The sequence below is a fragment of the Neovison vison genome, chromosome 5 (genome assembly GCF_020171115.1).
Source record: "Neovison vison isolate M4711 chromosome 5, ASM_NN_V1, whole genome shotgun sequence".
NCBI classification, from domain to species: Eukaryota; Metazoa; Chordata; class Mammalia; order Carnivora; family Mustelidae; genus Neogale; species Neogale vison.
The window spans coordinates 60,932,795-60,960,769 of NC_058095.1; the positions used below are offsets into that span (position 1 = coordinate 60,932,795).

General features: G+C 56.9%; 2 protein-coding genes across 5 annotated transcripts in view; one reads left to right on the forward strand and one right to left on the reverse strand.

Moving 5' to 3' along the window:
- Positions 1-7,328, forward strand: part of ARHGAP44 (Rho GTPase activating protein 44) — a 167,733-nt gene extending 160,405 nt beyond the window's left edge. For 3 of the 4 annotated variants that reach the window (XM_044249135.1, XM_044249134.1, XM_044249132.1), the window contains 2 exons: positions 1,148-1,528; positions 5,835-7,328. In XM_044249135.1, the coding sequence (XP_044105070.1) occupies positions 1,148-1,528; positions 5,835-5,974 (521 nt within the window). In that variant the 3' untranslated portion in view covers positions 5,975-7,328. Of the gene's footprint in view, positions 1-1,147; positions 1,529-3,569; positions 3,621-5,834 lie in introns of all 4 variants that reach the window. The other variant, XM_044249133.1, reaches the window with a different exon arrangement.
- On the reverse strand, positions 7,297-27,698 carry ELAC2 (elaC ribonuclease Z 2). Its single transcript, XM_044249131.1, has 24 exons — positions 27,426-27,698; positions 26,899-26,949; positions 26,687-26,757; positions 25,881-25,945; positions 23,396-23,453; positions 22,930-22,998; positions 21,989-22,096; positions 20,997-21,055; positions 18,578-18,636; positions 18,389-18,461; positions 17,873-17,985; positions 16,482-16,577; positions 15,514-15,652; positions 15,352-15,437; positions 13,774-13,892; positions 12,658-12,754; positions 11,316-11,454; positions 10,916-10,954; positions 10,683-10,792; positions 10,126-10,225; positions 9,922-10,042; positions 9,726-9,804; positions 9,107-9,251; positions 7,297-8,556 (listed from the first exon to the last, which is right to left on the reverse strand). The coding sequence occupies exons 1-24, from the start codon at positions 27,656-27,658 to the stop codon at positions 8,320-8,322; spliced, it is 2,466 nt and encodes an 821-aa protein (XP_044105066.1). The 5' UTR covers positions 27,659-27,698; the 3' UTR covers positions 7,297-8,319.
- Positions 27,699-27,975: the final 277 nt, after the last annotated feature.

Consider the following 27,975-nt stretch of genomic DNA (forward strand, 5'->3'; position numbering starts at 1 on the left):
GAGAAGGGCTGGTTGAACGGGTCATGGTTCTGGAATGCTCTTCCATGCCGATGCTGTGTAAGTGCCACAACCATGTGGAGAATCGGTGGTCCTTCCCCTCGTGGAGCGGGGTCTAGACGGACTGTCAGGGCACAGGCGGGGTGGTTAAGGCGAGGGAGGGAGCTGAAGCCACGCTGGAGAGACCGTGTCCTTGTCTTGTCCGTGCTGCCCACTGACAGAGCCTGGGGAGCTCACGCCGTTAGAATAGACTTTGGTCCACGGGGCGGGGGAGTGGAGCTGGGAGAGAAGAGTGCCCGAGGCCTCCTTGAGCACCTAGAAGACAGATTCTTCTGGACTTGGTGCTGTGCACAGCAGCCCTCGCTTAGTCATCCCATGTTAGTGATCGCCGTCTCTAAACGTTTGCCTGTGGACAGGATCGTTCTTACATTGTCAGTGAAGGGTGTAAAGTGTTTGCCATCATGTAGCATGATCAAGTAAACCGAGGCAGTGGGGGAAGACAGAACGAAGAGGGGGAGCCCGCAGTACATCTCTCTGCACAGTCCATGCCCAGAGGGCACGAGTCTTCAAGGAAAACTCGGGGTGGGCAGGTACCCAAGATTCAGAGGAGGGACGGGGTGGGTGGTTGGGGTGGGATGGAGAAGTCGCTGGGAAACTCAGTTGTCTGTGGCTCTCGCGGGATCCTGGAGCCAGCATGGGCATGGTCAGCCAAAAGTCAGTTTCCTGTCCTGCCACGCTCCAGTGTCGCCAAGTGAGCTCTAGTCGTCCCTCTTGGACCCTGTGTCACCGACTCCCCCTTCCTCCGTGTACCCTGATGCCGTGGGGAAGTGCAGAGAGGACACTGGGCAGCCGGCGGTGGCCTGTGCACGGGAAATTTGTTCTCCACCCTGGCGAGGGCTGTGTAGATCATGGCAGCAGTCCAGGGAGGAGGAGGAGAGATTTGTGAACAGATGGGGAGACATGAAAGCTTGGAGTTTGAGGTGAATTTTTAAAAACCGCATTGGTTGCTTGCGGGTTGGTTGCTAGCGCAGGGAGCCTGGGGCGAGGGGGCGGCAGGTGGTGGGAAGGGGCGGAGGCCGTGCTCACAGGCCTTGGGGACAGCCAGCTTCCTTTCATGACCTAGTGTGTATCCCTGTGTTTTCTCTTTCAGTTTCCAAGAAGCTGGCTCCAATTCCACCCAAGGTCCCTTTTGGCCAGCCCGGGGCTGTGACCGAGCAGTCTGCCGGCCAGCCGTCCCCACTCAGCCTGTCCCCCACCCCACCAAGCACCCCTTCACCCTACGGACTGAGTTACCCCCAGGGGTACTCCCTGGCCTCCGGCCAGCTCTCCCCAGCGGCCGCGGCCCCTCCCCTGGCCTCTCCTGCTGGCTTCACAAGCTCTGCAACCAAATCCCGGCCCACCCCTAAGCCCCGACAGAGACCCACCCTGCCGCCCCCTCAGCCTCCCACAGTCAGCCTGCCAGCCCCGAGTCCGCAGTCCACGGAGCACCCCGTGCTGGACGGCATGGCCCCCGGGGAGAGCATGTCGACAGGTAACCAAGCCGCAATGCCGCCACAGTTTTCCACGAACCTCAGCAGGGTATGCCCAGTGGCGGGATCCCTGGTGCCACTGCCTATTAGCACGTCTGTCTGCCCCGAGGTGGCTGTGCTGCTGCCACGTGTGGCTTCTCTAATCGTCTTGGGAACTTCCCCCACCACACATGAGGCTGGAGGACAGCAGCCCTGGGATCCAGACTGTCCTGCAGAAGGGCTTCTAATGGGGGTTTCTCCCGGTGGAATGCCCGCCAGCACAGGGCTCTGCTTCTGTTCTCTGTCTGGGGATTAAGCACTGAGTACTTGGAGGTGGTGCTCAGTGCTTCGGGAGAGGCTGGGGAGCTGGGTTATGACCGCAGACCAGCCGGCATCTAAGTGAGGTGAGACATTTGTGGCTCTCCTGGGGTAGAGTCACGGCGTCTACAAAGGTACAGACCCTTATCTTGAGAACAGAGGCTCAGAACCAAAGATATTTTCTCCTGTGAATGAAGTAAGCCTTATTAGAAACGTGCATTTCCAGCAATATTTAGAGAAGAGTCAGTTCCAGGAAAGACACTGGTCCCCCTGGTTCTTTGAGGAGCTTATTGGACAAGCCCACCACTAAATTTAGTCTTGTATTAAGTTTAAAAATGAGAGATGGAGCTATTCCCCCCATCTCCCCAAAAATATAGAAGTGTGAAGTCACGCACACCACACTGAACGAAAATCATTCACTGGTGGGAGAAAAAGGACGTTTTTTGCAACGTCTCCCCAGATACTCTGACCACGCGACAGGAGAGACTTGGGACTTGTGTGTGGTGACCGCTAAAGCCCGGCTAGCATTTTCCTCGTTCAGGGAGGCAAGCAAGGCATTGGCCTGTGTCCTGGCATGGAGCGGGCCGTGTGTCCCCAGGTGGCAGAGCCTGGCCCTGTCTGTTCAGGGCTGTCCTGAGTAGCAGGTGAGGAAGCACACACGCCCCAGATATGTGCACGTAACACACAGATGCTCCCTTACACATACACACACCCTCCACACACATTACACAATTACCAGATTCATACACATGCATACAAACCACACACACACACACAAACATGCACCCACAGGTACACATCACTATACACGTACCACATCCCTACGCCGCACACGTGCACACGCCCACACACACCCGTCCACATGCTTCGAAGGGCCAGCTGGGTGGTCCTAGGTCGTCAGTTCCCTGGGATTTCTGACGGGGATCGTACTTCCCTCGTGTTTTAGTCCGAGAGTGAGGTTTTCCCCCTCGATCAGATGGAAGGTGAGTGAGCCTGTGGAGTTCGGCTCCTGGCACCCAGGACGGGTCTCGTCCAACTGGCGTGCTTAGGATGGGTCAGGAGATCTTCATATCATGGGGAGCGGGCAGCCTCTGGTGGTTCGGCTGCTCTGCTTTTGGATGGGACTCATGTTGCACGTACAGCTGCTGACGTCTGACCTGAGACTTACCAAATATTAAGGAAATTCCTCCCCAGAAGTCCACGACACCACTCCCTGCTGGTAGTCGGTGGTGGCGAGGCGTGTTTCCCACATGAGCCCCCACGGGAGGGGGCACAGGTGACAGCAGGAGCTCAGGATCACCCCAAGTCACCCTGAGGGGCTGCTCCTGCCCACACACCAGGCCCCCCACTTCTGAAGCCACCCCAGGGAAGGGCTGCCGGGGAGCATGGATGCAGGAAGCATCGGACACAGGGTGTCACCGGAGAGAAACAGAAAGTGGGAACACCACGGGAGTTGAAACTGGGGGACCCGAAGTGAGTGCCCCACCTTCTTCTGGGCTCTTCCGGAACGGCTAACCTTGAATGCTAACAGCACATCAGCCCCTACACCGTGGTGCGTGCGTCCATCGTGTTCTCTGGCAGCAGGCTGTCATTCTGTCTGTCCTCACGGGCCTCGGTCCGAGCAGCATCTGTGACGCTTTGGTCCCCCCCCCGCCCCCGACTGTGATACTCAGTGTAGTTGATTGTCACGTTCTCGTTTCATCGTGTTTATTACCTTCTCCGAATCCTGTCGTTGTGTTCCTGCAGCTGTGTGACATGAGGGCCGCGGTTGTGGATACGTGTGAGGGGGATTTCAGGGTAAGCGGCCCCAGCTCGCCAGGCCCCGGCGCTCGCTCAGCTCTGCATGTGGCTCCGACCTCCCCCCGCATGGCCGCTCCGCTCCGTGCCTCACCCCGGCCTCGGGGGAGCACTCCGAGCTCCTCTGGTCCATGAGCTCCTCTGGCTTTCAGGGGATCACTGGCCACCTTGGCTCCGGCTGGCTTTGCGCTAGGAGATGGGGAGGAAGGCCGCAAGCAGGCTTCGCAGGTTCTCCCCTCCTCTGGCTCTTGGGCACCCGGGTCAGCCCCACCATCCCTCTCCCTTCGGCCTAGTACCACAGGGCTCCCAGTCTGTTCTTCCTGTGGTGTAACTGCCCTTGGATTGCCCACTGCAGGCTTTGGAGCCAGGTGCCTCACTTGCTGCATACGCCTTGGCTTAGAGAAGTGTCCACAGGAGGGTCCCGCCTGGCCCAGGGCACACGGCCTCCTCTGTGGGGTTGGGAGTGGGTTCCCTGAGGCCATGAGGTCGTCCTGGCTGACCCCCACTTTCCGAAGTGGGCTCGAACTTGTCTTCCTCAGGTCTGAAGAGCAGGCAAGTCCTGAAGAATCCACAGTGGTAGGATTCAGTTCCCTGAGTTTATGTCCCCCAGGGCCTAGCGCTGGCTGCCTCCTCTCTCAGTATCGGGGGCACATTTATACTGGGCTCTGCCTGCTCTCCTCTGGCCACAGGGAGCCGATGTTCAAAATTAAAACCAAGGGACAAGCAGGAGAGAAGCCGGAGGGAATCAGGTGTTCATGACACGGTCTGGGGCCTCCAGAGTAAACCAGGAGAGGACCCCCCTTCCCCCAGTTCCCGCCCTCCAGAACCTCCAGAAAAGCTGCTAAACCTTTGGTCCTGTGGAGACGGGGCAGGCACAACACAAGGCGTCCCTTGCCCACCCACCCACAGCTCTCATTCCAGACGCTTCGGATCTGACAGTGGGGGCTTCTCTCCCTCCGTCCTGCTCCCTGGCCACTGAGTGGCCTTCCCTGAGGGGACTAAGGGAACAGCCAGGATTGGACCTGATAAGTCCAGATCAAACCTGTCAGCCACTCTGGGATTCCCCTTTGGGCCACAGGGAAGGTAAACATGCCCGAGGCCACACTCACTGCGTGACAGAGATGGGATTTGAAATCTAACAGCAGGTGGCCCCAGCTGAAAGGGCAGGACACAGGCTGCTGTAGCGGTACCTTGAGGCAGGAGGAGCAAGTGTCACTGGCAGAGCGGAGCCTGGGACCCCTAACTCTGTGCTGAAGCAGTGAGATGAAGACAGGAATGACATTTTGGGGACTGAGGGTGGGGGGGATTGGTGACAGAAGGACCTCTGTCCCACAGCTTCCATGTTTGTGTGTCTTCTAGCGCAGTGTCCAAATGTTTGTCCACCTGATATGGTACGTTTAGGCTTCAATGTTGACTTTCAAAAAAAAAGCTTAAGACTAAGAAACCAGCCCACCCACCCCAGGCTGACCCAGGGTTGCCCCTGTTCTAGGAACTCCACCCCCCCACCCCCATTGTCTGGGCCTCCAGGAGGACATCAAGGCTAAGTAGGGCCAGAAACGAGGTAGGCCAAGGAGGGGTGACACCGCCAGGGTCCTTGGTTCTGGGGCCCACCACGCTCCCCCAGGGTCCACAAGTTCAGCACTGTCCCTCCTGCCCCCCGCTCTGTGGCCTTGCCTTAGAGCAGCTGGCTGTAAGGAATGGCCTGGTCTTTGCCAACTTGCAGAGGTCCAGAGTCGCAGATGCGGAGCTCTGTTGCCTCGGGCAGTATCCCTGACCATCTCCAGAATGACCTTTCAGTGCCTGCAGTGAGGACATTCTGGGAGGGGAGCAGCTGTCCCGGTGCCGAGATATGTTGTTTATCCCCAAGCCTCCCCCGCTGGTTCACGGACTTGGAGAACGGGGTGCTTTTCATTGCCTCCTATCCTCCCTTCTTGCGGCCGCCCTGAAAGCAGCCTCCCCACCGGGAATGGAGCCGGAGGGTGTGCGGAGAATGTGGCGTGGGAGCTGTAGCAGGGTTCCTTGAACGGCCTGGGGCGGGATGGGATCAGGGTGCTCTGGTCCTGCGAGCTCACGGGGTGAGCGGAAGCAGAGCAGCCCAACCCCAACCCGACACTGCGCCAGGCTGTCTCCGCCAACCCCAGGACGCGCCGGCCGGTGACCCCGCCACCCCCCGTCCCGCCGCTCTCAGCCGCCTCTCTCTTTGCCGCCTTGCAGATCTCGTCCACTTTGACATCCCCTCCATCCACGTAGAGCTTGGGCCGCCGCTCCGCCTGAGCCCCCTGGAGCACGCTCGGCTACACTCGGTGACAGAGAAGAGGGACTCGGAGGAGGAGTCTGAGAGCACCGCCCTCTGACCCGGCCCGCCCCGCCCCGCGTGTACATACCCGGGCCCCGCCCACCACACTCCGCCCCGACCCGGAGCGTCCTGGGCTCGCCGGGCTGCAGCTGGGCGGCTCGCTCGCAGTCCCCTCCGGCTGGCGTGGCCCCTGCGGGTGCAGACTTCCTTCATTCCCTCGGGGTGGTGACTCTGGCCTTTTGTTTGATCTTTGCCTTTTGACTTTGTGCCTCTTTTGATCCACTTTAGCCTCCACGCCCAGCGGTACCCCCTCCGCCCAAGGGCTTCGGTGTCAGAAAGGTCCTTTGCGGGTGTGGGTTGGTGGGGGGAGGGGGCGGCGTGCAGGAGGGTCGGCATGCCGGAGGGTCGGCATGCCGGGGTCCACCCGCGGCTGCCGCCCGGGCTCTGACACTCTGACGCCTCGTGCCTCCAGTGTGGGAGGAGGATCCCTCTCCCCTACAGCGCACGAGGTCTGGACCCTAGAAGGCCCACTGCCCAAGCTGGGGTGGGGGCGCAGGGGAGGGGGCCAGCCCGTGTAAAAATCTTTCAGGCCGCCCTTACTGCGTGGGCTCTAAAGTCAATGGCTAAAGACAAAACCTGTTTCAATTCTTAACAGTTTGACTTTTTCTGACCCCGAGACTGAGCGCTCCGTCAGGACCTTCTCCTTTTGTACTTCTGAGTTTAAAAAGATGATCCGGAGGGGGTCTGGAAGGCGCACAGTCCCACCCCACCCCACCCCACCCCGCACCCCACAGCAACCTCTGCTGACAGCAATGGGGGCCGGAGCTGCCTCTCCCTCTGGGTGGCCACAGGGATTAGCAATAAATCTGTTCCCAGAGCACGTGGAGGACAGTAAGGCAGCCTGAGGGGACTCGAGGGAGGCGGGTGCCACTGGCCCTGCCTTGTGTCAGGCCTCCCTCAGCTGTGGATCACTACGCTCCCCCTCGGGGAGTCCCGTCGCGTCTTGAGGAGTCCAGTCACACTTTGGGATTGAGGGAGTGAGAGATTCGGGTCATGCATGCCAAGTCAAACTTTCCAATTTTATCCTTTTAAAATAGATGATATACCTATACAGGATATAATATTTGTATATATGAAATCTATATTTGTTTAATTTGAGCCAAACTAAAGCAATGTATAGGTGTACAATGAGAAATTTAAAGGCTTAGTTATTTTTCCCAACACAGTGTAAGATAATTCTGCCCCAATGGGGGGATTCACCAACTTTGGATGTTAACAGCTTTGCTCACTTCCTAGCAAGGACGGGTATGTCCCCAATTTGTAAGGGAGCCCAGGGGTCGAAAGTTACCTTTAAATACATGTACAAATAGTTGTCGAAAGTAATGTTATTAAAATAGGTTTATTATCCCTGAGCGTGGCCTATCTTCATGTGTTGATAAGAAGCTTGTTGGGGACACATGTCCATGCAGGTGCCCCTTGGGAGGACATCGGAGGTCACGGCTGGGCCAGGCTAACTCCTCAGTCTGTCTTCCACATCACCTGAGCTTTTTAAGCTCCGTGTTCCCACAAATAAGTACCAAATTAATCAGATGATTTCATTTCCATACACTAACCTCAGTGTTGTCAAATCCCAAAAGGAGGGCAAGAGTTGGCCAGCTTGACGTCCAATTCTCCCCACTTTAGGCGGTGATGAGGTCTTGTTCTCACCGTGAGGCAAAGCACGTAGGTGGCCTCCACCTCCCCTTGGGACTTCGGGAAGACGTGGCTGTTCCTGAACCGCTAACGGGGCACAGCTGACATGGCTTGACTGGGTCAGAAACTAGGCTACAGCGGGATGGCAGCTCCCTGGGTCGTCACTGCGATCAGAGCTGGCTTGTAGGTCACGCTGGGTACCAGACAGCGCAACCCTGCAGGGCAGGGACACACTTGCTCGGAGAGGGCACTGGGACAAAGCAGAGCATTCAGGTTCCAGGCGGCCTCGTCCCTGTGTTCTGTCTTTGGAAAGGCTATTCCTGGAGTCCTGTCCACGACCCAGCGTTCCTGGACTTGGCTTGCCTCGGGCGTGCAGAGCGAGTAACTAGGCTGGAGCAGGCGTGGGCACGTCATTTTTCCATGTGACTTCTTTAAAAGCATTTGTACCAAGGTCCAGTTGTCCCCGTTCTTCCACGGGGAAGAACGGTCGTGTCAGGACCGGCTGTAGCAGGCATCCAACAGGGCCATCCCCATGCATGGGTCTCCACCGAGACCTGCGTGCACACCACCCTGTGCCCCAGTGCCTCCCCGTTGAGCGGAGCCCTCCGGCTCCCACCAGGCCAGGAGCCCATGCAGTAGTGCCACGCTGGCCCATGCCCAGTGCCACGCGAAGGATGCCGGCCTCCCGAGTGCGGGGTCCCTCCCGCGCCCTCACTGTGCCCTGACTTTCTTGCTCTGTGGGCTCTGAGGCTGCTCTGCGAGGGCCCGCTTGTGCGGGGACATCCCGTCCTCAGGGCCGGCCACCTGCTCCCGGGACAGCAGAGCCGCCCGCGCCAGCCGCACCTCCCGCTTCTCCCTGCGCTCCTCCATCTCCTCGATGTCACCGGCAAACAGGGCTTTCAGCGGCGCGGTCAGCTTGGGCACTGTCGGGAGGTCCCCGAAGCAGACCTGGAAGGCGAGTCCAGATTCAGGACGTGCGTCCAGAGGCCGGGCAGGAGTGAGACGGAGGGGGCCGCTGCGCACAGGGCAGGCGCCAGCTCCCTCCTCGCCCACCTTCGTGGCAGCTGATAATAGTGGGAAATGGGTGAGGCCAGGGGAGAGGGAGGAAGGCTTCTCGGGAAAGGGGCACTGACGCCCGACTCCCGGCTAAGGGGGTAAAACAGAATGGGCCTCCGGGAAGGAGAGGCAGTCCAGACTCTGAAAACCAGCGTCCTCAGAGGCAAACCCTGGCTTCTGCCCTCATTCAGGGGGGCCAGAAGGGCGAGGCTGGCTCCCCAGCAAGTGCTGGGGCACAAGTCACGTGGCTGGGGGAAGGGCCGGGCCCAAGTCCCCCAGTCACTTCCAGTGGGCCCTGCAGACCCAGCTGGTGCTGGCCCCGACCAGCGGGAGGGAGGGGGGTGGTGGTGGTGGTGCAGACCCCTCTGACCCTTGGCCCTGAGTACCCCACGGAGGGAGCGCAGCCTCTACCCCAGCCCCACCCGGCCCACGCGGCACAGACCTTCATGTGGTCAAAGGCGATCCCCACTTTCTCGTTGAAGTCGGGGCTGAAGAGGGGCACCTTGGCATAGCGCTGGCTGAAGTGGTTCAGTATGGTGAACCCCGCGTTCATCCGCACCCCCACGCCAATCGCCTGGGATGTGGTGCTGCCAACAGAGGAGTCACGTGAGGCTGATGTCCCAAGCACAGGGCAGACCCCGGCCCCTAGATTCCTCCGTGCCCCCTGGGAAGGCCAGGTCTCCGGCCAACACAAACTCTCGTACGGACCAGAGTGTTCATTCACACCCCCAGACGGAGCCTGGACCCAGCACTGGCAGACCCCATCCCGTCGGTAGGGGCAGCAGGGAACAGGCAGGCGGCCCCTCCAAGCTGGGGGGTGTGGGGGAGGGAGGGTGGTAGGACACACCCTCATCCCAGCAAAGCCCAGATCCGCTCCCCTGACGTGGCTGACTGCTGACGCCTGCGCACAGAAACCCCCACGGCCTCGGCAGGAAGCAGGCCAGCTGGCCTCTTGTCACTGTCACCAGAGAGCAGTGTCCCCGCAGGGCTGACATGAGGCTCTCCATGCGTTACCCGGGAGGGAACACAGCAGGTCACTGCGGCTCAGGGCTCTCCCCTACCTGTGTGTCTTTTCCACGGCCTCCTCCTCCAGGCCATCTTCCAGCGTGGCCTCATGTATCAGGAGGGTGGCATCCTTCCCTAGGGAGTAACGAGTGCGGCCCGTGGAGCAGAGCCCATGCCTGAGACACGCTGCACAAGCTGCCCCGGCCCCGTGCGCTCGCTGGGACGGCCTCGCGGTCTGCTGCCTCTACTCACCCATCTGGACCAGGGCCTCGCAGGGCATGGTGTCCCCGGAGTAGACCACTTTCCAGCCGGACGTGTGGACCAGCGCGCAGCCAAAAGCGTGCTTGCAGTGCCGCACCAGGCAGGTCTGAAACTGTAGTAGCGGGCGAGCGGCTGTGCAGCCGAGCTCCCGTCACCACCGCCCCCCCCTTCCCCCAAACGTGGGTGCGCCCTTACCTCAGCCAGCTCACACGCTTCCAGCAGCAAACCCACCAGCCTTTCAACCGCGGGGCTGGAGACCTCTGCTCCTCTCTGAAGGCACTTGGCAGGAATCAGGCTAGGCGGACACAACAACGGTTCAACAGTGAACATGAAAGAGTTTTTTTAACTTGATTCCAAGTTCAAGCATCTGGCTGCAGAGCTCCAAACTCCTTATCATAAAGAAACACAAACCTGTCACTTAGAGGAAAGAGGAGTCCATTAAAAAGAGCCAAACCAAGCCCTCCAGGCTGTGGCAAGGGACCTGGTGGGTGGGCACTGCCCGTGGTGGGGGTAGAGGGAGGCCCGCCCCACAGGGCAGGATAGACCCTGGGCAGGCAGACAGACCACCCCGGGATGGGAGGGGCCAGCCCTGTGCCAGGCACTGCTCAGGGACTTGGCCCCAGAGTATTTCGTGGACAATCTCAGGACCAGACAGAGGGCAGAGAAGACACCCGTATGAAAGCAGGCACCGGCCGCTGGTTCCCCCGACCCCCAGGAAAGGCGCCGGCAGGGTTTGGGGCACCGTCACTCACTTCACGTGCTGCAGCAGCTGCTGGCACTGGTTGTGGTACAGTTGGAGCCACGCCTTGAGCTGGGTTGGGGCCACTACCAGCAGCGGGGGACACGGCTTCCCCAGGGACGCCTGAGACAAGGACACGGGAGCCGCTGAGTCCACAGCAGGAACAGCTCCGGGTGACAGGGGGTGTGGCTGCAGACGTGCAAGCCACCAAACTCAAGTGTCAGGACGATCGAGGGCCACACTCACCAGAGCCCGTTCTCTCTGCAGCAGGATATTGAGTAAGCCCTGTGAGGGCAGGGAGGAAGGGGACACGGCGTGAGCCACGGTCAAAGTCAGCTTTCTACCCAATATCTGGGTTCTGGAGTCGTCCTCCCTCCCTATCGGCCACCATCCCCCAACGCTACCATGGGCAGTGTGACCAGGGTAGGGACCGGGGACCTAGCTAGCCCAGGGACAGCAGGCCTCCCGTCTCCAGCTGAGGTCCCCTCAGAGCAGGCCAGCCAAGGCCTCGCTGCTATAGGACAGCGGGGCACCTGGAGGGACAAGGAGACTCCCCAAGCTGAGTGACAGCACTAGTGAGAGGAAAAGCCGGCGCCCGGAGCAGCCCCTGCCATCTGCTGGGGTCCTGTCATCTGCCGTCGCTCACCGTGTGGTGATCCGCGTGCAGGTGAGACACAAACACGGCAGCGAGGGTGCCCAGGACCCTGTCCACCTCGTCTCCGTAGTGACGGCACAGCTGCCCAAATGTGCCCTCGCCACAATCCAGGAGCAGCGACCTGTCAGGGCTGCAGACAAGAGCGACAGTCACACCACCAGGCAAGGCTTCGAGGTCTGGAGGGTTTGCATTTCAGCAAGAAGAGCAGGAAGCGGTTCTGCGCTTCCTACATCGTCCACAACCCCTCGTGCTCATTCAGAGAAGCTTCTCTAAACACGAAGGCCGTTTTCCAGCATCCAAGCTCATTATACGAAAGCACTGATTAGCCTCGGAACCCTGAAACCCCTGAACGTATGCGGAGTCCCCAGAGCCACACAGACGGTGGCACCCAGTCTGGGGAACGGGAGGGCAAAAGCCACAGCCCCAAAGATGCACCTCAGACTGTTTAAACGGAACGTGGTGATGCCCCTGTGGGTGCTCCCGGTACTGGGCACTGGGCGTGGACACGGGAGATCTGGCTGCTGTGTACCTGCTACCCTCGTCAAACCCCCAGGGAGGACAGGCCGGGCCTGCCGAGCCGCTTCACTGCATGTCCTTAGCAGCGAGAAAAGTGTGTCCCAGAGGGGGTGTTTCTGCTAGCGGGGTGCACTTCTAAGCACTGCATGTGATGAGCGCGTTAGTGGCTTGGTTGCCCTCCACTGCCAGCATCCAGGATGACAAAGCAAAATTTCAGAGCCAGCCTGCACTTCCTGCAGACGTGAACACGGCTGGGGACCCGGCCTGACCTCTCTGAGGGCAAGGACACCAGGAAACCCAAGAGAATCCCTCCGAACCCACCGGCAGTTGGGGGGCTGACCACGAGACCAACGCACACACCCCGCAGCTGTCCCCCCCGCACCGGCGGTCACCAGTTAGGGCACGGCCCAGCCAGCAGTGTAGACACCAACTTACGCTCCGGGTCCACCCCTGACCAGCTGTGGGAACAAGTAACTTCTTGGGTTGTTAGTCTAGCGATCAAGGAAATGGGTGAATCACGATTTCCTAGGCCTACTGTGAAAATTCAGTGACATCATTTCTTAGCAAGGTGCACGGCCCCCGGCAGAGCTGGCTGTTTTTGTCCACAGACAGAACAGGGAATGAAGTCAGGATTCCCAGGAACTATCAAGGGCGTTAACACCCACAACTCCCCTTCTGGGCACTCCGGCCAAGGTAACAAGTGTACACGCTTTCACACGGCTGCGTCTTCAAACTGGCCCCGGGCTGGAGGTGTGGGGGTGGGGGGGTACGCGTGCACCCCCCTGTGCATGGAGGGCTTCTGGGACAGCAGCAGTACCTTATGTTGACAAGCGTGGCACTGACGTTTCGGATCTTCATCGGGATGGCGGAGCCTGTTCCAAGGAAGACGATTTCTGGATACTGCGTTCTCTTCTCTGTGGAAAACACACGGTAGAAGGGTCCATTACCCACAGGGACAGCATTCATGAGAGGGGTAGGGCCTGCCTCCCAGGAAGGGCCGGAGGTCCCACCTGACAGGGGTCCCTTGGAGGCAGGGCCCCGGGCTATTTGGGGGTAAGTGGTCATCTGCAAGGCACAGCAAATAAACCCCACAGCCTTTCTTTCCAGAGACCTTCTCTAGATCTTTCACAGCACAAAGGGCACTTCTTCAGGCTACAAATCATTTAGCTCAAGGGTCTGATGTCTGCCTGGCATCCAGCCCTTACCACCAGACCTGTTTCTCCTGCAGGTGCCATAACCACCTCCTGGGAGGAACTCCGGGCTTACAGGGGAGCAAACAGGCTCAGAGGGTCAGCCCTCCAGAGGGGAAGAGGCAGAGCCAGGACCAGAGTCCAGGGAGACCCGATGTGCCCCTTCCATGAGAGGGGAGGCTCTACACCAGCCCAGGCAGACTCCCCCGGAGAACATGCCATGGAGGGAAAGATCCTCCAGCTGCATTCACGCTCCCCGCTTTCTAGTCTGGCGTTCTCGGCTTCTAGCACTCGTTGAAAAGCCAACTACTGGAGCAGCAGTCCCGAAGCTCCCCCCAACGGCGTTTCCTGATGCGGTGACGAAGGCCCAGCAAGGTGAGGGACGTAGCCTTGTCTGCCAGGCTCCCCATTAGCCAGGCCAGGACCAGATCCCGCGTCGGCGGAGGCCCGGTCCAAAGTTCTTTGCAGGGTCTTGCAGGAGTGCCCAGAACCATGGCCCACAGTGCGTACTTGTCACACAAGGGCTGGGCACCACTGCCGAATGCTCGGGTTGAACTGGTCTTGGTGGGGAGGGCAGGCGAGCAGGCGCGGGCACGGGTGTGTTTAGAGAATAAAGCCGCACTGGGTCATGGAACTAGATCTCATTAGACGGTGCCAAGCTGTGGTTCTCCCGAGTGCTCCGAAAACACCCGCAGGAGGGCATCGGCCCACAGAGGAAGGCGGCTCTGGGGTCTTCCGCTCACCTGCTGGGTCTGGGCCGGCCTGCGCGGCCTTGCGGTACTCCTGCACGCTTTCCTGGAAGTTGGGGAGCTCCAGGGCCTCAGCAATGAATTCATCGGGATTGCAGACAATAACAGCATCCCTGCAGGGAGGACAGCATCTCTGTGACCACAGCAGGCACGTGGCCTCAAGCACACACCCATCTGGATATCCAGATTATGGACATAATCTGCAGAAAGTTCTCCAAATCAAGACGGAAGATGAAGCAAGCCCAGGCCAGTCCTATTCTCCTACCATGCAGAACCCTTCTCAGCGAAGTAGGGGTCTCAGAGCACGTTCCAAACAGCTTTGGCCCCTCAGGACATCTCAGCTCAGAATCTGATGATCCTGGTAATACGGGGGGTCCTGACCTCTGCCCATTAGATGCCATCAGCACCTGCACCCCCTGCCGGACTGTAACAACGTCAAATGTCTCCAGACATGGCCTGATGTCCCCTGGGAGCCCGAGGAAGGGACAGGAGGAGGGTCAAACGGTCCTAGCTGACCAGCCTGGCCCGAAAGCAGCGGCTCCCACAGGAGTATGGGCACAGCTCATGTCAAGAACCCCGTGGAATGCAGGCCCTGATCCGGCACCACGGGGCTGCAGCCTGGGGCTGTCTCTAGCAAGGCCCCGATGCTCGCAGAGGCAGGCCGAGGATCAGCGGCTCTCCACCCTGACGGGGCACTCCCCAGAGTAGCGCCCGAGGCCTGGGATGTGCACTCCCAGGTAAAGGAGGATCTGGGCCTCGTGCCAGGCTCATCGGTCAAGGTGTGCGAACCACCTGTGCAGGTGCGGACAGCAGGCTCCGAAGTCCCAAGCCCACACCTGGGGGTCCCCCCGTCATGCAACCTGTTCCAGACGCACACTGGACACATGACCCACGAGGGGATTACTGGCTGGACTGGAGGCAGAGGCCTCAGAATGGGTCACACCGCCACCCAGCAGCCCCACACCTGAAAATCGCTCTAGGGGACAGAGTTCCACTGAAACACACTCCAAGCATTTCCCGCTTCATTAAGAAAACAACCTAGAAACGTCTGAAATTAGCAAACATCCCCCCGTGGGGCACCCAGAAAAGCCTCGTTCCTGAAGGCTACGTAACGAGTCATGACTCAGGAAAAGATGGGCCTGTCAGGCCACAGACCCACACACACACTTTCCTAAAGCTTATTCCCCACATGGTCCAATTCAAAAAACAAAATGTTAACGATCATTATCTCCTATCTTGGAGGACAGGATCGCCAGATCACAGCTGCCTAATCTTCTCCATCAAATGCTTATGTTCTTTGTTGTGAAACAGTGGATCCCCTCACAGTTTTCATGAGGGAAAACACCTTTAGGAAAGAGAATCATCGCTGGCCTTCTCTTCCCACCTCAACCCCAACCAGAGTGGCCTCCGGCGAGGACGACCCTGCTGGGGAACTCCCTGGACCTGAGGCCCCATCTGTCCCCCGTGGCAGGGGCAGAGTTCAACACCTGGGACACACACCGCCGGGCCCTTCCGGAGAAGAGCTGGGTACCCCCGATCTAGACCCTTCCATCCGCTCGGAGTCGCACAGACCTCTGCCACTCCCTCCGCGGACGGAGCTGATACTTGAGGAGACATTCGCCCCGGACTGTGGGCACAGGGAGGGCGGCGTGTTCCTCCTGGAAGACACAGATGCACTCGGTGGAGAGAAGGAGAAGGTGAGACGCTGGGCCAGGGGACCGCAGGGGACACTACCTGGCGGCGGGGCGTGGCGAGCGGGGGGAAGATGGTGGGGTGGATGAGGCTCAGCTGCGTCTGGATCTTGTGGCTGCGGAGATTGTGGACAGACGGGCAGCTCTCGTTCAGGACCAGGTGCTGGGTGGCGGTCCCAAACCTACAGCAATGACAGCGTGTTCGCGGCGCCCTTTACGGCAGACGCCCACCACAGGGATGGCAGTGACACCGGGGGCAAAGAAGGTGGAGGGAAGGGGTCGGAGAGTAAGTGCGGGTTCAGAATCACTGGCCGCCCCGCCCCTCTGCCTCCACTTCCAGGGCCCAGATTCACACCCCCCGGCAGGTGCTGCCAGGAGCCCCAGATGAACTCGGAGGCTGAGAGGTCAGGGGCCTCCAGCCAGGCACTGGGAACACAGTGGAGTAGCAGTACAGGAAGGGAGAAGCAGAGGCATCCTAAGCCTCCTTAAGACTCATGCCCTCCAGGGAGGGAGGGAGTGGGCCAGGAGGGGTGAAGAGCCTTCAGGGACCACGGGGGACCACGGGTGCACCTGGGAGGAGCAGGTGGGAGGCGGAACAGCAGCCTCGCCCGGGCTCCCAGGGCAGCTAGAACATTTCCACCTGGACCTGGTGCCGAGCTTGGCTCGAGGGGCCCCGGGGTAAAGGCAGGGTGACTTCTCCACTGAACACTGCTACACCTCTGCCTCGCAGGGTGGAGGGGGCAGAGGGGAGGAAACAGAATGAGCTGCCGAGTCGTCAACACCCTGCCTTCACCCTGGAAACTGAGGGCGTCACTCTGTATTTTAGGACCCGGCTGCGAAGCGGGGAGTAGGCGGACACTGGACACCAGCTGGACACCAGCAGCAAGTGCGTGTGCATGGCGTCCCCTAGTGGTGGTTCAGAGCTACAGGCAGCTGCTCCCTCAGCTGGGGGAGGGCAGGGAGCCCTGGCAGGAGCGGACAGAAGGGAGGACAGGGGGAAATGCATCCTACCTCTCCATCCACTGCTGGTATCTGGGGTCCTCAAGCACACACTGTGGGGCCATGTGAACCACCAGCGCCACGGGGGCATCGGCATGGCCTTGGTACCTGGGCAGAAGGGAGGAGGAGCACAGTTGGGCTCTGCACAGATGCACACTCAGAACCTTCCCAAATGGGTACCATGTGGCCAGGGCAGGGCATCGCGTGGCCTGCTCTCAGGGCCTGCAGTGACCCCGGCCTCCATGCCCAGGCCAGGCTGTGCCGGGCTACTCCCATAGAGTCTGAGCCCGCCAGGGCACCACATCGGAGCTTCTCTAGTCCCCAGGCTCTGGGGCTGCTCCTGGGCCTTCCCAGCACTAGTTCTGCTTTCACTTTCACAGGACCTTCCCCCCATGAATTTTGGGCACCTGCAGTCACACCTGGCCATCTGCCTTCCAGCAGACCCGAGCCATGGGCACAGAGAATTAAAATCGTCTATTACTCCCCCGTCTAGAGTCATCACTTACTAACACTGAGGTGCTTCCTTCCAGTTCCCATTTAAAAAAAGCACACGCAGTACTTCCTACCTACCCCTCCGCACACGCACCCGCACAGACCCAGGTGTCTACGGGTCGTGCAGGTAAACCTGGCAGCATCGCGTCAACACACACGCCTCTCAGCTCACAGCCACTCCACGTGGCTTTGCTGCCCATGACCTGATGGCAACACGAAGCCTGTGCCACCACAGGACCCAGATTCACTCAAAAAGAACAAAGTCCATCTCAGGAAGACCTTCCACATGCGAACTTAAAACATCATGGCTGCCCAAAAAAGATCTGTTGTGCTAAGCGGACTAAAGCACTATATGCAAATCATAAATATGAATTAGGAACCAGAGAAACACAGGGAGAATAAACCACTGAGAATGGGAGTGAAATGGAAACACCGACGTGGGGGGCAAAGCTACCTGGGATGGAAGCTGAGCCTCCAAGGGGTCCACTGTCTTGGGCGACGGGAGAGCAGATGAAAGTTGTACCCGGATGGAGAGTCCGTCCCTTAATAGGGACCTTTGACCAAGACAGTCTCACAGGTTCAATACAGGCAAGTGAAGGAAACGTACTTAGGTAAAAATAACCCCAATAACAACTGGGGTATTAATTGGAACTGAAAGTGCTAGAGTGTGTCCTAGACTTAGCACTCTAACTGGCCACTGGTTTTCTAGTCTGCACATTGTCTCGGGCTTTCGATCTTTTCTAACTTCACTACCAAGGCTGTGCGCACAGAGCCCACGAGGCAGGAGTCTGAACTCAACGCGTGGGCTTCTGCGGTCACGGCTTGGTGCCAGGAGCAGCCGCAGGTCAGGCAGACCCCCAACACCCTGTCGATGTCGGCCGGGCACCCCCCACCCCCAGAGCCCTCATTACCTCTTGAAGGTGGCGTTCTCACAGATGGGCTGAATGAATCCTTCATCCGGACATTCTACCACAACAAAAGCAAGACCAGGATCTGGAGGAGTACAGATCTCTTCGGGCAGAATCTGTGAAATCACTGGGGTCATGAGTCTCTCCCAGGGCAGAGTCGCAGCTCAGCAAACACACCGTATGGCCTTCAAGTCAATGCCTCCCCCTTACATACTCCCTCCCCTGTCCCCAAACAAGGGCAAAACCAACTGGGAATCACCACCCAAGCCCTCCCCGTGCTCTGCTTCTGTATGCCAGGCAGTGGCTCGCAGAGGGCGTCTCAAACCCAGGGTGGCCACAAAACCAGGCAGGACATCCAAGGTGCCCTCAGGTTTGTGGCCATGGTCTGGACATCCTTAGACACCGGAGAAAACATCCTGGCTAAGAACACGGTGGCATTCCCTAGGGCTGGGGGCCTAAAGTCCATCCTCAAGGGTCTGCTGCTAGACAACCGAAACATCATGAAACGGGGCGCCTCACCTCTCTGCCCTCGTAAGTGATGCTCTTCCCGTCCTTGACGGCAGCAATGATGGGAGCGATGGCAGCTGTCCCGCTGAAAGAAGGGGCCAGCTGCCAGTGAGAAAGGATGCAGCAGGACACGGGTGCTCCACAACCCCCAGCCTCCAGGCCCAACAGCACGCACCCCCCCCACCCCCTGCCAACACTCACACTGGCAGGCCCAGCTCCTTGGCTTTGAGCACCAGGAAGTTTCCCTTCTTCACGTGAAGCTGTGACAAAGAGAACATAAACACCATCTCAGCCAGGGTTGGGGGGACAATGGGGAGGAAGCCCGGCTTCCATCAGCCTCTGTCCAAGCGCACCTCTCTGGTTTCACTGCATCGTTCCTCAAAATGCAGCCCTGGTACAGCTCTGAGAGGAAGCACGCTACCTTCCATGCTACCTTCCGAAGAAGTCAGCTATTCTGAAATACTTTAGGACTAGAAGCTCAGTGATTTAAAACATGGTGCATTAGGGCCCCACATGAACTTGTTAGGGATGTAATAGAATGCGGTCCATTTCCAAATCAAACAAAAAGGCTCCTTCGTGTCCCTGGGGACCAACATGTCTGCCCCACCATCTTGCACACAGCGTGTAGGAGGTAACGGAACACGACCAGCACTCGGTCTGACAGCCCGGACCATGCAGTGACGGGGACAGGGTAACAAAAGCATGGACAGTCTTCTGCGACACCACCTTTACCCTGGAGGAAAGCTGTAATGAATAATCCCCAATACGCTCTTATTATGTCAGAACGGTAGACAACAATTCTGCCACAAACCTCAGGGGCCATCATTCTGTCCTTGAAAACGTGTATTTTGGGAATCTACTTATTTCATATGTAATAACAAAAAAAAAATCAGAAAGCACATAAAATATCAGTAAGTCTGTGAGTACTGAATTATATTTGATTTTTGTTTTCTTCCTTAGATCTTTAAAAGGAAATTACTCTTAAGGCAAAGTCTCCGATTTGGATCCTCAGGCCTTACCAGGGTTCTAGAATTTTCTGGCTTGGCAAACGCTATCCTAGAGGAGAGATTACAGCTCAAGTGTGTGCATATAAGGCACAGACGATGAGCTCCAATGACACCTTTAGATGATGTCATTGGCTGGGCCTGTTGTGACCATACGTTCCCTCCACAGACCCAAATGGGTTTCAGGATGGAAACCAAGTGCTCTAACGTTTCACAGGGACTTGCAGACCTAAGGCGGGCAAAACCCCTCCCTCCCCAATGGGATGAGCTCAACCCACAAGAAACTGTTCCCACCCAAGGGTGCGGGGCATGTGGAACACAGAGGAGAAGCAGAGCGCAGCCCCTGAGGCCCCGAGCCGGCAGGCAGCCATCTGAGGCCCATGTTCTCCTAACGGGACAGTCTGTGTCTCAGGCCCTCACATGCTGGGTCTCTTTTCGCTCACCCCCCAGAGCTTGGAGAGCTTTACTGCCTCCAAACCCTCCGCTGAGCAGTAGCACACTAACTAGAAGAGGGACGACGGCCCATAGGCCGACCCATGAGAGCAGCACCCAGAAGGCACAGCGAATGACCAAGGAGGGACAAAAGGGTCTTGGGAATAGTAGCTGAGGACAGCCAGGGCTTACAGGGGCACGTGGCCCGGCACCCAGAGCACATGCCAGCCCACCTCTACTGAGGAAGGCGGGAGGGCCCTAATACAATTACAAATGGCCAGAGAAACCTACTTGGAAAATTATTTTGCTGCCTAAAAACTCAGAAACATACATGGAACAAGCCTATAGACAACTGTCCTGCACTTTCATAAAAACGACCACTGAAATACAGTGACAGACGAGATAATGAACTTGCAGCTAATAACGATTACTGCTGACCTTCCGGAAGGGTTTCCCCAGTGGGTGTGATCATCTCATAGGAACTGCAAATATATATATATATACACTTTTTTTTTTAAAGATTTTATTTATTTATTTGACAGACAGAGATCACAAGTAGGCAGAGAGGCAGGCAAAGAGAGAAAGGGGGAAGCAGGCTCCCCGCTGAGCAGAGAGCCTGATGCGGGACTCAATCCCAAGTCCCTGAGATCATGACCTGAGCCGAAGGCAGCGGCTTAACCCACTGAGCCACCCAGGCGCCCAAGAACTGCAAATATATTTTAAAGTCAACATTACTCCTCAAAAAATCATCACTGCCCAAAAAATGACAACGTAGAGCCTCGTTGCAGATAATCCTATTTTAGCACAAAGCCCGATTAAAGCCAGGTCATTGGTCCAATTTTTCAAACGCCCTACAGTAACAGAACTTCCATAGAATTGGACCGGCTACAGATCTGCGGACCCAGGGAATGCTGGTCAACATGAAAACGAGTCTGATGCTACTAGCTGAACAGCTATGGTAAAAGGACAGAAAGTAGAATGGAGTTAGAGGAGTGTGAATGAAAGCCCGATGCACCTGAAGGCAAACAAGGCCGCCTCCATTTCTCAAGGGCAAGGTGGCCCACTGTGGGCAAATGTAAACCAGGGGTCTTTGGAGCCACTGGCTCTGAAATTGCTGGATGGGAGCTAACGGAGGGATCTTATCACACGCTCGCTGAAAGCCCACTGGACAGGCAGCTGCTTACCTTACAGATGAAAGCTACCACCAAGGAGGGGTCCCTGCCACTCTTTTTCTGGCCAATACCTGAGGAAAAACAAATCAGATTGTAACAAGGCAAACAGGAAGATTTACAGGCTTCACAGACCGAGGATTGTCTGAAGTCTAATTCGGTACCAAATTAAATGGACGTGACAGTTCCATATAAAGGTCAGAGGAAACACTGGTGTTCTTTCCCCAGACCTGTTCTTTTTCCTACTCACACCTGAGGTCGCAGTGAATAGAAAACACAAATCGCCAGTGGTTAAAGCTTTAGAACAAGCTAGTGAAATGCTTTAAAACATGACACACTTTACCCACATAGTCAGGAGAGAATAAGTAACTTGTAACGTGCTTTATAAGGAAGCGTACATGAAAACGCGGATGTGGGCCCTCAGCTGGGCCATCCCAGGGAGTACGGCTCCCGGGGTCAGCACCTCATAGCCAGACAGACAGACACGATTCTGGCCGGAGCAGGAACGCATCAGCCCTGCCTGACACAGGACCTCCGCCCCCTTAAGGGGTCCCAGTCGTCCCACACATCTAAGCTTGGCATTAAACTTAATTTCTCAGCAGGCTGTCCTTCTGGAAGAAAAGGGTCCGGTCTGCTGACGGACCTGAGTGGTCAGCTCAGCATTTTTCTGCATTCGTGAAAAATTCCATTGTGTTAAAGAAAAAACACGAAAGCCTCTGTATGAACCAATCTGCCAGGCCCTGCTTTCCTTTGGGGAAACGGAACAGGAAGTCTGGGACCCACCCAGCGCTGGGGGTCAGCCCCAGGGCTCCGTACTGCCGCCCTCACGGCAACTCTCCCCACTGTCCCCACGGGCCAAGTCCCACAGCACGCCGAGGCTGTGAACGATCGGGGAAGAGGCCCGATACGGGCCTCATGGGATAACAATGCCAACGCCGGGCATGAAGGGCAGCGATGAAGAAAAGCATGCTCTGGACAGGGGCACTGTTCTGTGGAAACAGCGTTACCATCTGGAAGGTGCTGCTCGTTTTCAGTGGATCCGGAATCCGAAGACCGTCCTGGACTGAGTCGCTCTGGGCTCGGGGATGCCTGGCGCCCTCCACACTTCTGCTCGCCTGGTAGGCAGGGGAGAGAGTCAAACCCCACGCCCCGGGGGTGAGCTCCTGGCCAGAGACCCGCTGTTCCCTGACCAAGGCAGCCTCCGCCCGAGCCACAGCTCCCCTCCCTCCCCTCCCCCTTCAACCCCTCCACCACAGGCACCCTGCAGGCTTTGTCTCCTGGCCAGCCTGACTCCTCTGCCCCTGCCCCTCAGTGGGGGGCTCTCATCTGTGTCTCCTTAGCACTTGGCAGGGATCAGACTAGTGTCAAGGAAATGTCTCCAGGGTCCTCTGTTCTCCTCTCAACTGGTAAAACCTGGCGTGTAGTGTGACTGGCCAGATTCCCGGGGCAACACATACATGGTAGGATCTCTGTGTCCCTAAGTCAAAACCACACCATCTGCCCTGGGGCCTGCGAAGGTTCCCGGGACCCTGTGACCTGCTCGCAACACTTCTATCAGCATTAGTATTCACAGAAAAGGTTACCATGCAAGCCTTTTCAGCATCCTCTCCCCAGAGGGGTACTTACATCTGCAGCAAGTAAGCCCCAAGAAATAAATGAGCACTTCTGAGAACCACCCACTTTCTGATGCTGTCTGATTAGGACATCCTAAGTGCAACCACGATCATTACCTAGGAGCTGAACATGTCTGTCTGTAAGCTCATAAGCTCCCTGAAGGTAGGAACCATGTCTTAATTCCTCAGCTAAATTTCCTAATCATATTCAGAAACACAAAACTGGGTACACAGAGCCAATAAATATTCCAGCAGTTTCTAGCTTTACCCCATGTTTTCCTGGCCTGGGATCTGCTTCCCTCCCTCCTGCTGGGAAATGGGACTCACGCACTCACTGTATATGGGAACCTGGAAGACGGTCATGGTCTCGTCCTTATATTCTGGTGCCGAGTGGGGCCGCACAGCTGCGCGAGAAAGACCGAGGACAGTGACTGCGCTGGGGGGAAGCGGGCTTTCCAGATCACTGGCCACAAGCCACTATTTACCCCGGAATGTTGCTGGGAATCTACACTGAACCCAGAAGCTCTGAATAAATGACCATTTTTAGGCAAGAAGCACCCATGTATTTTCACTCCCGGTGCAGCCGCAACAGTCTCACTGAGAGCCATCTCTAACCTATATCTGGGGACATGACGCGGGGGCACGGAAATTACAACAGGCATTATTTTCAAAATCCATCTCACTGATGAAACACTTGGTTTTAAGGTTCAATTTAGTGCAAGCTTTGTGGATTCTAGTTTGGGAGACCAGGGTATGCAGAAGAAAGAAATGGCAGATGAGGAGTCACACTCAGGAACATACCCAGGTCTATGCCTTTCAATGGACCAGAAAATATCTTGATTGCTTCTAGGTATTTTTCCTACAAAAGACAAAGGAAGAAGAAGTGACGGTTGTATAAAGGCAGAACAGCAGCACAAGAGAGTTATCAAGACGCATCAACATAGGGGAGCCTGGGTGCCTCAGTCGGTTGCAGGTCTGACTCGTGATTTTGGCTCAGTTCATGATCTCAGGGTCATAGATCGAGCCCTGCGATGGGGTCTCTGCTCAACAGGAAGTCTACTTGAGATTATCTCCCTCTCTCTCCCTCCCTCTGCCCCTGCCCCCACTCACCCACACATGAGCACACTCTCTAAATAAGTAAAATCTTTGAAACTACTCACCAAGAAAAAAAAAAATCAGCATTTTATTGTACTCTCTTTTTTAAAAAGTTAGTAGATGGGGCACCTGGGTGGCTCAACTGGTTAGGTGTCTGTCTTGGGCTCAGGTCATGATCCCAGGGTCCTGAGATTGAGCCCCTTGTCCAGCATCCAGCTTCTTGCTCATCAGGGAGCCTGCTCCTCCCTCTGCCTCTGCCCCTTCCCCTGCTCATGCTCGCTCTCTCTCTCTCTAATATACAAAATCTTACCAAAAAAGCTTAAAAAGTTTAGTTTTTATTTTTTTAATTTAGTTTATTTTGCTCCTCCCATCAGCTTTACTGAAATGTAATTAACACATAATATTGTGTAAGTTTAAGCTGCACAAGATGATTTAAGTCTACATTACAACATGATTACCACCATGTGGCTAACATCCATCACCTCACACTTATAAATAAATCTTTTAAAAAAGGAGGCATCTGGGGCGCCTGGGTGGCTCAGTGGGTTAAAGCCTCTGCCTTTGGCCCAGGTCATGATCCCAGGGTCCTGGGATTGAGCCCCACACTGGGCTCTCTGCTCTGCAGGGAGCCTGCTTCCTCCTCTCAATCTCTCTCTCTCTGCCTGCCTCTCTGCCTACTTGTGATCTCTGTCAAATAAATAAAAAATCTTTAAAAATAAATAAATAAATAAAAATAAAAATAAAAAAAGGAGGCATCAACATGAACTTTAGTACCCTGAACCACCTTTACACAAATATTTACTGAGTGTCCACTATATGCCAGGTGCCTAGGGTTTAGCAGTGTGCACGGGACAAGGTCCCTGTCCTGGTGCAACTTAAAAATGCAGCAGCGACAGAACTGGAATGAATACGGACGAATAGCCAGGTCACAGCAGTCACGCTTAAGACCTGCAGGAAGCTGGAGACACAGGGGCCAGGGTGTCCCCTGTGTGGGGAGTCGGGCAGGATCCTGACTGCACAGCCTTTCGGCAGAGCCCCAAAGGCTCAGAAAGAAAGCCCTGGAATGGGAAGGGGCTTCAGGGGAGAGCCGAGAGCAGCCCACAGAGCACCAGCAGGAAGACTGGAGACAGATGCCGAGGGCAGGCAAGGGCCAGGGCCCAGAAGGCTAGCAGGCCCGATAATGGGTATGGGTGTGGGTGTGACGTGCCTACACGTATGCCCCAAAGAGACCCCTCTGGCCACTGTGGGGGGATATGCAGCTGTCACAGTAGATGGGACAGGAGACAACAGATATGGGAGGCGTTAGGGAGGACACAAATGAGTAGATTTGAGGTACTGTTTTGAAGACAGAATTAATAGGACTTGGTGACTGGTACCCTTTTTTTTTTTATTAAGATATTAGTTATTTAAGGGATGCTTGGATGGCTCAGTGGGTTAAAGCCTCTGCCTTCAGCTTGCTCATGATCCCAGAGTCCTGGGATCGAGCCCCACATTGGGCTCTCTGCTCAGTGGGGAGCTTGTTTTCCCTCACCCCTCTGCCTGCCTCTCTGCCTATGTGTGATCTCTCTCTGTCAAATAAATAAGTAAAAACTTTTAAAAAAAGATAGTATTTATTTAAGAGAGAGAGAGAGTGCGCGCTAAGAAGGTTCCCTGCTGAGCGGGACTCAATCCCAGGACCCCAAGATCATGACCTATGCCAAAGACAGATGCTTAACGGACTGAGCCACCGAGGCGCCCCACCTTTCATCTTAGGAACTGGGAAATGAATGGTCAGCCAGCAGTGTTAATTAACAAGGTGCACAACAGCTTCTCAACAATGTTCAGAAGCTAGTCTGAAAGGTATAAAGATCTAAAATTTAATAAAAATAAATGCTAACATTCCCTGTGGGCCTCCTTGGTGCCAAACATGTAGTAAGTTGGCTTGGTGTTTCATATGTGTGTTTCATGTAATCCTTAGCAACCTTATGGAACTCACAGCCATCTCACAGATGAGTAGCCTTAGGTAGCTCTAAGGAACTTGTACAAGGTCACACACTTAATCCTGCTTTGGACTCGGGTGTCTAACTTGAAAGTCCCCCCCACCCACCAGCTAACTCTGGAGAGCCAAAGACAAATTTGCAGAGACAAATGCTTGTCACTAACATGAAAAAAGGAGAGGTCGGCTCTGAACACTGAGTCAGGAGGGACTCACCAGCTGTGGAGGTCCAGAAAGCACACACTTCGGGAGGCCGGTTTCCTTTAAGGTAAGAATCATTCCTAGAAGGGGAAAGAACATCAGCTGTGTCATCACGGTGCCCTGCAGCTGCCACCAGGAGGCCCACTCCTTACTTAAGCAGCTCCGTATCTACTTGTCCTCATCACGGGCCCTGGGCAGAAGGGACTCCTGCTGGAGGTGCAGGGGACATCAGATATTCCTCAGATGCCTCCAGAATGGGCAGGGCTGAGGCTGGGGCAAGGCAGTGAGGCACCCAGGACCTGCACCTGCAGGCCCTTAGGTTCTGCAGCCTAGGGCCCTCAGTGCCTTGCCCTGCAGGGTCTCAGGTCTGAGAACGGGATGGGCTCAGCATTGTACTCCTTCCTATCCACGTCACGAAGTTTACGGACTTTGGCAGTGGCACAACCTTAACCTCTCTCTCTGGTGGGCATGAATAATGGGGCAATCCACAGAGCGGGTATCTGTGTGGGGCTGCTGAGTCTCAGTGGTAAATGCGCATCCTTTAACCATGACCCACTACACCCTCCAGTTCACTGGCCTGTATCTCCAGTCCAGCAACTCAATAAACTGAGTAGATGACAATGCTTGGAAGCAGCATTCGTGTTCAAATCTGTCTTTTTGAGCCACAGCTTTCCAAGCTGCAGCTCACAGGGCAAGTATAGAAAAAAATTCCAGCTCCCTGGACTTGGAAGATCGAGAGAGGGAAAAAAAGAGCAACAAGAAGACAGGCTAAATGCCAGAGACTTCCCTCCAGCCTCTGACCTCGGAAAGAACATACTTACCACACAACCCCCCTACGTTAGACCAGTGCATCCGGGTCAGGAATATATTATCCAAACGAGCCACTTTCAACCTAAGAAGGACATGAACGTTTGAACGGGTCAGACCAGGTGGATCAGGGACCCTCTCTTCTGCTTCAAGAACACTCCTGTCTCTCACCCGGGCTTTGAAGCCCCATGAGCATCTCCGCCCCATAAGAAAATGGTTGACTCACTTGTGCTCCTGCATGAGCCTCTGCACGCCTTCTCCACAGTTGAAGAGGTACCTGCAAGACGAACACCACGCAAGATACTGAGACGGGACTCTGGAGGGTTTGGGCCACGGGTTTGGATGTTTTACTGAACACTACAGAAAACGGGGGAAAAAGCCCCCAAACCCCACATGGTGCTACTACCGGACTGCATTTCTGGCGTGAGGACACTGGTGGGGAACCCTCCCGGACGGAGGCCAGCAGGGGACTGGGTCCTTTCCCCCATCACCTGACCTGCTACCCCACACGCCAGCCGTGAGGTCCCGGTATTGGGGCGCACGGCTCAACGTGTGCCAAGTGGGCCTCGGCGCCCCAGGCTCGAGAGAGGGCGCTGGGGCTCCCGGGAACCCCATGGGCGTGGGATGTGAGACCCCGGGGAGTTCCCAGCCCTTCCCCGAGGGTCCACTGTCGGCTGCAGCAGCGGAATCCCGCACGGGTGACGCGTGGGGGACCCCAGCGCGCAGCATGCGGGGCGGGCGCAGCGCACTGACCGGTTGTACTCGGAAAACACGTAGAGCGCCGCGCCCACGTCCCGGCCACCGGCCGCCACCACCTGCAGGTACACGGTGTTCGGCCCCCCGGGCTCCCACGCCGCGCCGCGCTTCTCCCGCGTGCGCAGATGCCGCAGCGGGTCCTTGGGCGGCCGCTGGCGGCGGGCGGGTCCCTGCGACATGGCGCGCCCGGCCGCGGAGCGCAACAGCAGTACAGAGCGGAGAGCCCACATGCACCAGCCTCCTTCCTAACGCTGCAGGTCACCGGGCTCCGCGTGCCCCACGCCCCGCCCCTCCGTCCCGCGTGGCGGGCCCAGCCAATCAGCGCGCCGCGAGCCCAGCTGCCCGCCTACGCGATGTCGCGCGCCCAATAGCGAGGAGCCTTGCCCCTCGCGGCCTGTCAATTGGCGACGACCATAGAAGAGGCGCGGGCTAGAGTGCCCCAGACGGCCCCGCCCCTTGCTTCCTTCCGGCTTCCCAGGCGTCGATTCTTTCCGGAAACTCCTCTTCTCCTGGGGCGGGACTTCCGGGAGGGTCGCGCTGGAGACGG